The following is a 9,353-nucleotide window of genomic DNA, read 5'->3' as shown; positions in this document are numbered from 1 at the left end:
AGCCAATTGCCTTTTGACTTAGATCAGCTTCAACTAATTCTCAAACTTCATTTTTCTCCATTGACTCAATTTCAAATTTCATAGCTTGAACAAAATTTGTTGGATCATTGTCTTCTGCACAATCTTCTACTACGTCCGCCTCAGTTAGATAACTGACAATGTAAGGATAATTTCCCCCCCCCCAAATTTTGCTTTTCTAGCTCTTTCGGATCTTCTAACCATAGGATTTTGAGGAAGAGCTGGAATTAGATTAGGTTCTGTTATAGGTGCAATTGCAGCAATGGGAGGATTCTGAACAACTAAATTGTTTTCTAGATTGTCAATTTGCATTCCTTGATCAATTTCATAATCATATGCATCTTGATTTTCTCTAATGATGTCATATGCTAATTCATTATCTAAAGGTAATGTATTTGCTAAATCCTCATCCATCACAAGTTCTTCAAAGTCTGAGGATAAATCCTCATAAATTGTATTGTGAATTTTCTCATTTATGAATTTTACTTGATGAGTTTCAAAAATTCTGGGTGAGTGTTTAGCAGAATATAACTTGTAACCTTTAGATTTATCTGGATAACCTATGAAATAGCAACTAACAGACTTTTCATCAAGCTTGCTCATTTTTGGATTATAAATCCGAGCTTCTGCTTGACAATCTCATATATGACAATGAAAAAGACTTGGTTTTCTATCACACCATAATTCAAAAGAAGTTTTCTCTATGGCTTTACTTGGTGTTCTGTTGCAAATATAATTTGCAGTTTTTAAAGCCTCTCCCCATAAGAATTTTGGAAACCCAGTGGTACACATCATACACCTAACCATATTTAGAAGGGTTCTATTCTTTCTCTCTGCAACACCATTTTGTTGGGGATTATAGGGTATTGTATATTGAGGTTTAATTCCATGCTCTTGCAGATACAAGGCAAAAGGACCCTTTTGTTGACCTTTTTCTATATATTTTCCATAAAATTCCCTACTTCTATCTGATTTTACTGTTTTGATCTTTCTCTCTAGTTGATTCTCTACCCCAGCCTTATAGATTTGAAAGGCTTCAAGTGCCTGTGATTTTTCTGAGAGTAGAGAAACATAACCGTATCTAGAGAAATCATCAATGAATGTAATGAAATACACGTTTTCATAAATAGTTTGGTGTTTAAATGGACCACAGATATCAGTGTGTATGAGTTCCAACAACTCTTTACTTCTTATTGCAGTTTTTTTCTGTTTGTTTGTCATCTTACCCTTAAAACATTCAATACAATCATGAAGGTCTGAAAAGTCTAATTCGTTTAAAATGTTGTTCCTTACTAATAGTTTCAGTCTCTCTTTGGATACATGGCCTAATCTTCTATGCCATAAATATGAAGATTTTTCATTGTTCCTAGTTCTCTTAACACCAGTTAAGGTGCTAGTACTTTTAGTGTTATCTGTTTCAACAAAAGAAATATCTTGTTGAGATATTGAACAATTTAACTTTATATGATCATCCAATATCACACCAGAACCAATTTTCTCTTTATTTCGAAAAATAAGAATTCATTTATTGTCAATCAAAAAACTACATCCAGCTTTAACCAATTGAGAAACTGAAACTAAATTCCTTCTCATGAAAGGTACATAATAAACGTTATTCAAGACTAGAAATTTTCCAGATCCTAAATCAAGCCTAAGACATCCTGCAGATTTTACTGCCACCTTCATCCCGTTTCCAACACGCAAGTTAACATCCTCACTTCTTGGAGTCCTGGTCATTTTGAACCCCTGTAAGGAATTAGTTATGTAAATAGGAAACCCGGAATCAATCCACCAATCTTGGTGGATTGACATTAACAAGATTAACTTCTAAAGAAAAAACTGTATTAGAAATAATCTTACCCTTTTTAGCTAGCCAAGCCTTATAGCCAGTACAATCCTTTTTCATGTGACATACTTTCTTACAAAAGTAGCACTTGAATCTGAATGGTTTGTTATCCTTTGGCCCTGTGGTTGCTGATGTCTTAGAGATGATCTTGTTAGGCTTAAACTTGTTCTGTGGATATGACTTTCTTTTCTTAGGCTTTTCAAGCAGGTAAATGGTTGGGGTTTGCTTCTTAATCCTCTCCTCCTCATCAGAACAGATGGCTATTAGTTCATCTAGAGTCCAGTTTTCCTTTTTAGCATTATAGCTAGTCCTGAGATGGTCAAAACTGCTTGGGAGTGTGTCCAGTGCATGATGCACCAGCAAGGTGTCCTGTACTCCCACCATCATCTCTTTAAGCCTATTGTTGATATTAATTAAGTTTAATAAATGCTCCCTGACTCCTCCAGTTCCTGAGTATTACATGCTATGATATTCCTTGTTTAGCCTAGCTATCTCAGCTTTCTCACTCTCCTTGAACTTAGCTGACACGGCCTCTAGAAAATCAGTAGCAAATTCCGGCTCAGCCACGCATCCTCTAATGCTTTTAGACATAGACTGCCTAATAACATTCTTAGCCATCATGTTTGAATGCATCCACTTCTTATAGTTAGCTTTGACTGTGGTTTTATCATCTTCTGCCGGGGTTTCAGGTCTATCCTCTTGAAAACAATAGCCTATCTTATCATTCATGGTGGTATAGGTTTCTACAGAATCCTTCCAAGCTCTAAAGTTTGACCCAGTAAGCATTAAAACACTGTTGAATGTGAGGTAGGTGCTACCTAAAGAGCAAAAGAAAATTTTATGAGTTCTTAGTTTTCAGTGTTTTCTGTTTTGTCATACAATGCCAATCAAGACAAGCATAAAACAAAAAAGGCATAAATGCCGATTTGCACCCCAAACTTGGCTGCAATTGTCAATTTACACCCCGAACTTGCATTTGAGTCAATTTACCTCCTAAACTTGGTAAAAATTGCCGATTTACACCCCGAACTTGTATTTGAGTCAATTTACCTCCTAAACTTGGTAAAAATTGCCGATTTGCACCTCATCTGTTAAATTTAACTGTTTCTATCCAATTTTGCGTCACATGTCATACACATGAGGGGTAATGTTGTCATTTTCTATTTATATTTTTCTTAAAAATAAATAAAAATATTCTTTAAAATGAGGATTATTTTGTTAATTAAATTATTTATTTACATCTTTTTTCTACATACTTAACTCTACTTTGAATTATATATTCAATATACCCACCATTCAAATATAGTGTGTTGTGTATAAATATATTTTTATATGTACACATTGTTGGAGGATGAACAAAACGAGAATAATAACGACATAATAGAACAGAACGTAACCGTTTATTGATTGATAATGAGGCCAATATATAGGCATTACATAACCACAATCAGTAGGATTCGGAGTCCTAATCTATTACAGAGATGCGATTCTATCTATAACAGGAAACCTAATAAGGCTAACACACACAATGGTACAATAGTAATTCTCTCGGAATGCACATTTATTTTTAATTTTCAATGTATTTATTTATTTATATTTTTTCTAATATCTTTTAACATACCATATCACATAAAATAATAAATATATAAATCAATAACAAGTGTTCCTCTTAAGTAATTTTATTAATTTATTTCATTATTCAATATGAATAAATATATAATGACAATAATACTCCTTAAATGCATGACATGTGACTTAAAATTGGATTGAAAACATTAAATTTGATAGATAGGGTGCAAATCGGCAATTTTTACCAAGTTTAGGAGGTAAATTGACTCAAATGCAAGTTCAGGGTGTAAATCGGCAATTTTTACCAAGTTTAGGAGGTAAATTGACTCAAATAAAAGTTCGGGGTGCAAATTGACAATTTCAGCCAAGTTTAGGGTGTAAATCGGCATTTATGCCAACAAAAAATACCATAAAACAACACAGTCATATACTTGCATGTAATTCAATACATAACTTTAATCAACATTAAGCAATACTTTTGAGCAATTACTTAACATTCTATAATTCTTTTCAATAAGCCACACAAGATAAAAACATGTTATCCAAAGAATCAAATCAACATCTTTAGACAGAAGATCTAATTCCAAGTATCCGAATTTATTTTCATCAAATATGCTTATTGTTGTCTGTATTCTAAAATCATATTTTAACCATTTATTTGGAAGAATAAAATATGAATTTAAAAACACAGAACACAACTTTTCAGTTTGTTATCTTGAAAATTCCCTCCAGATATCAAAGAAGAATGTTTTGTGCAATATGTTCAATTATACCAACAGGAAACCACAAACCAATTTTGAGCTTATAACTTTGTTTTCTACCCAGATAATCTTTATAAGAAAACTAAGCTTTGTGCCATGTAAACCTCTTACAATTTATAAAATTGGGAGACTTTAAACTTCTGCATACATTGTCCATCAATTACACCACACACATAGAATGCAATCATTCAATTCAACCATAGAGTATATATTTGCATAGAAAATTAAATTTTCCAGCCATACAGGAACCACACGCCAACCACAATCCAAGTCTCTAAGCTACTCTTATATGCACGTTGGGTGTGCTCTAGGGTTCTTATGTATATACATATGCATATATATATTTCATATAATCTGCTTAAATTGAAATCCGAAAACCTTTAAGAAAAATCTGTTTTGCTTTTTCCCCAAATTTGCTGTAGTTTTTGTAGCGGAAGCATAGAACAAATTTTTGAATCAGCAGCAATTTTCTTTGGTCTTCTTAATCCGTAGCAATTTGGGTTATGAATCCCGTAAGAGACGTAAAGGTCTCAATCGCTTCCGATCCAGTCGTCTTCCCAAATCCAGAAACTCAACGTTTTGAAAAACACAACGGCTAAAAAATTTCTTGAGTTGTTGTTCTTGAGTTCGGATTGGGTTGAGACCGGATCCGTGTGTTTGCAACCGGTTCGACCCGTAAAGCAAAATTCCTCAGTAGTAAAGTTCGCGACCAGCAGTAACGCTCGCGAACAGCAGTCACGCTCGCGACCCTCAGTGACGCTCGCGATCCTCAGTGACGCTCGCGACCATCAAGTAACGTTCGCGACCATCAAGTACACCACATTTTTTTTTGTTAAAAACTAAAACCGATTTTTAGTTATGCAAAACTGAAAATTTTTGTGCTCATAACATCTCTGATACCATATGTAAATTAAATTACATGATATGAGTACAAAACCAAAGATCATATGCATAACAACTAATCGTTAAGTTAGTGAATGAAATTAACTTACCATCTTCATGAACGACGACACCGTGATCCATTGTGCATTAATCCGAAGTCACAAGGTGCTAGGCAAGGTCTTCTGTTAGTCACTACTCTCTGCTTTCTCAATGGACAGAAACTCACGCAAATAACTCGTAGTGATAACAGGGACGTTTACCATCTATATATAGAGAATCTTTAACCCTTAAGAGTCCTTCCATTAAAGACATCTTGTAAGTTAAGTCATCTTATTTAGATTCCTGCATTAATATTGATTTGTAGTCTTGCTTCTAGACTTAAATTAGGATTCCTTACCATAATCATATAATACACGAAATCATTAAGAACTAGATTTGATACTATCTTTGTTTCCATGTAGAAATAGATTATGACATTAAACATGATAATCATATAATATGTGATATGTCCAAAATTGATCTAACAGTATCTACAATTGAAAATGAGGTTTTAGTAAGTATAAAGATACAAAGTAAGAACATAACATAGAGAAGAAGAAAATAATCAAAGGGTGAATAACCATGTTGGGTTGTAGGAAAAATAATTGGTAAAGAAAAGGCAAAAATAAAATCAAGAAAAATGACGGAGGATTAACATTGATCTTTGAATGAAATGAGAAAGTCCATGGAAAAGTCTATGAAAATTTTTGGTCTAGGGGCTAGACAATTTTAGACTCTAGTGTGTATATTTTACACTATAATGTCAATGAGATTCCATGAGTTTATAATTCCATAAGTATGAATAATATTTTGAATACTCATATACTTCTATTCATTTTGAAAAATCCTGATTGAATACCTCAAGACTCTCATGAATTTTATAATGACTTTTTAAAATCATAATTGAATACATCTAGACTTATATGGATAATAAAAAGTCTATATTGAATACACCTAGACTTTTATAATCCATAGATTTCTTTTAAACTCCCACTAATTCCATAAACAATACACCCCCCTTCAAATAAATTGTAATATATCAACTTAATAGTTTAGTTTTGATGTCAACAACATCACCAAAAAATGAAATTCTTGAGGCCCATACTAGAGATGATATAAATTGAAAGTAATATTATCTACAAAGAGTTAATAAGGTAAACCAAAAAAAATATCAAAACAAAAAATAAAATAATTGAAAAACATGGGTATGTTGCATATTATTGTATAGCCACATTCAAATTAAACTCCTAATTGTGGTTTTCTATAACGGATTTTTACAAAGAAATTAAACTTTTTTTATCCAATCTATGATATGGTTGTCCTATTAGCTTTTTCTATTCAATCGGAAAATTGGGACAGATAAGCACACGCGTGAATGTGACAACTAACTTGCGCATGCATGAATGCTAGTATATGATAATGTGTTTATTGTTCACATAAATGAGGGAATGATAGACGTACAAAAAATGAGACATTGGAAATTAGCCAGATAGAAACAGGGTATAATCTTAGATGTGTTAGCATTAGGCATCTTGACTCGATCAAATAGTGATTTTCCGATTCAATGTATGCAAATATATTATTGATATACGAGAAGTTTTATATTTTGAGGATATGAAAATATGAAGATTATGTAACATGAGATAAAACTCAAATTAAGTATAGGATGATCAAATGGTTTGATAGAAGATATATTCATCCATATACAAAAACACGTTGTGCTGGAAGTGATCAGTGGTAGTACCAAAAGGAAATAATGTAGAGAGTTAGAAATAGTCCTTACAAATACCACGTGACAAAACAAACTTCCTTTTCCATCTTCTCTCAACTCATTTCATATTTAACCATATTTTCTCTCTCGCTGAGATTGTTTGATCGCCTTCAGGTACGACCAATCTCACCATTTGTTTCTTGTTCATTTTTCTCTCTCAATTTTCGATTCGCATTTTCAAATTATCTATTACTTTGTGTTTTGAGGTCATAAATCATTCACAAATCACCACCCATTTTCAGTTTAGATTCTGACTCAATATCCATAATTGTTCGCGCAATTCTCATATCCTCAATGTTCGTAATCAGATTTGCAGCTCAATTTTGGTTTATTTAATTATTAATATTCTTCTTAATTTTTATTTCTCAAGTAGACAATAAAAGTTGGATTGTAATTATTTGTACAAATGGTAATTCTATCCAAATATTGAGTTAGTTGCGGTATGATATATAGCATTAGTTGATTCAACCTTATATTATAACAAGAACAATAATCCAACTTGAAAATTGAATTTGATTTCACACACTGTAACCGGTATGTAAAATGCTTGAGTGAAGCAAGTTGACTGAAACTTTAGGTTGGATTGGATAATTATAAAAGGGAGAATGTATATGTAATTGTGTTGCATATAAAGTCTTATGGGCGTTGCTATTCTGATATTGGAATGTAACTAGTGCTTTGTTCGTGATGAAAAAAAGTCTATGACTTTTCATTTGGGCAGTTCTTGTTATAATGATAGGCATGATATCAAGTCCATAAGTATAAGCATGTAATTGTGTTTATGTTTATTTAGCTTATGAGGTATTTGTGGTAAATAGAGTTAATTTTTCTCAATAATCAGTTTGCGGGGTGCCTGTTTTTATATAATGACAACTAGTTTGTTGTGACAAAGAATATTTTCGACGGTGGTGTGAGGGTTGGACTTTGGGAATGGAGGATAGCAAAGAGCCACAAGTAGAGCAATCAGAACTACTATCACCGGAAGAGGTTGTGTTTATAATTTAGCTTTTTTGAATGTCATTTGGTTGTATTGGAAACTCTTATCAAATCCTAGAGAATTTCATTTGGAAATCATTTATATTCAATAAAATTTGTATTTCCATAGATATTGACTTATATGTTTTTTGCAGGAAGAGGTTCTAAAGAAAAAGTACGGTGGAATCATTCCAAAGAAACCACCACTGATTTCTAAGGTGCTTTTTGGATTCAATATTGCTCACATCATTCATATGTAGTTGTTGACGTGTTTTGTTAGTTTGAATTCTATAGTTTATAACTTTGATTATAATTTCAGGACCATGAACGTGCTTACTTTGATTCTGCTGATTGGGCACTTAGAAAGGTATACTTTCCAACTTAGAGATGAATATGCTAATATTAAGAGAGTAAAATAATCAATAAGTTATTTACTCCATATTATTAATTTTGGGTGATAACAGCAAGGTGTTGAGAAGCCTAAAGGACCACATGAAGCCCTTCGACCAAAACTACAGGTATCATTCCTGATTCATCTATAATTGGATCAACTTATTCAAACATTTACATCGTCGTTGCTTCAAAGTTAAAACATGAATTAGATTTTGCTATTCGAAATGCGTATGTTTTAAACCTCTTGTTTCTACTATGGAGTAGCTACATATTTGATTAAATTTCAGCTTGGTTGAATCATTATTGTTAAAAATTGTTGATTAGGCCACAATAAGGTGTAATCTAGATTATTTAAAGATTTTGAATCAATTGGCACACTCTTTCTACAGAATGCAACTCTAATATTTTTGTTATACATTTGTGTTAATGTTCATATGTTGTAACTTTTTAATGTTAATGCAAAAGAAGGTGTCATTTCGTTTGAGAATTGATGCATTTTGAGTGCGTAACACATACCAAACATTTGCTTGTAAGTATAGACGTATAAACCTTTAATATATAAAACATAAGTAATGAAAAAAATATATGCATTAGTATTTATGAGGAGTAGGTTGATCTGAGACTAATGTAGTGCTCTTTTTATGCTTTGCAGCCTACACAACAACAAACACGATACAAAAAGTCTCTTTGTGCTCCAGTTGAGGGTGAAGGTATATGCTAATCAAGAACTTTCTTTTTCATTTATGAAACCCAATTATGTTTTACTCAACTAGATAAAACGTAAGTTTGATATACACTATGTTCTTTATGTAGATAGAGGAAGTTCTCCCTCAGAGGACGCATCTGCAAATGAATGAGAGTGCATTTGATGTTTTCATTTGAGAACTATGGATTGGTATTCTAAAAACTATAATGGTGATGGGTAAAGATTTATTGTTCGTGGGATCAAACTTGGTAAAGTTGATGTGGTTTTAGCTATAAGATAAAAACATTATGTACTACACCAAATTATTACAGGTAAAACTAAGCCATATTCATAATTCTAGTGTTCCAAATTTGTGGGACATTATTCATACTTTTATTGCTAATTGTTGGGGTA

General features: G+C 32.4%; 1 protein-coding gene across 1 annotated transcript; it reads left to right on the top strand.

Annotated features, from left to right (window-relative positions):
- The first annotated feature begins 7,816 nt into the window (after positions 1–7,816).
- On the top strand, positions 7,817–9,111 carry LOC126797026 (uncharacterized). Its single transcript, XM_050523717.1, has 6 exons — positions 7,817–7,873; positions 8,017–8,079; positions 8,181–8,228; positions 8,326–8,379; positions 8,907–8,964; positions 9,068–9,111. The coding sequence occupies exons 1-6, from the start codon at positions 7,817–7,819 to the stop codon at positions 9,109–9,111; spliced, it is 324 nt and encodes a 107-aa protein (XP_050379674.1).
- The last annotated feature ends 242 nt before the right edge of the window (positions 9,112–9,353 follow it).

This window comes from Argentina anserina, chromosome 6, assembly GCF_933775445.1.
Source record: "Argentina anserina chromosome 6, drPotAnse1.1, whole genome shotgun sequence".
In the NCBI taxonomy this organism is placed as follows: domain Eukaryota; kingdom Viridiplantae; phylum Streptophyta; class Magnoliopsida; order Rosales; family Rosaceae; genus Argentina; species Argentina anserina.
Note: the sequence above shows the minus strand (reverse complement) of the source record. Positions and strands in the feature narration are given on the sequence as shown.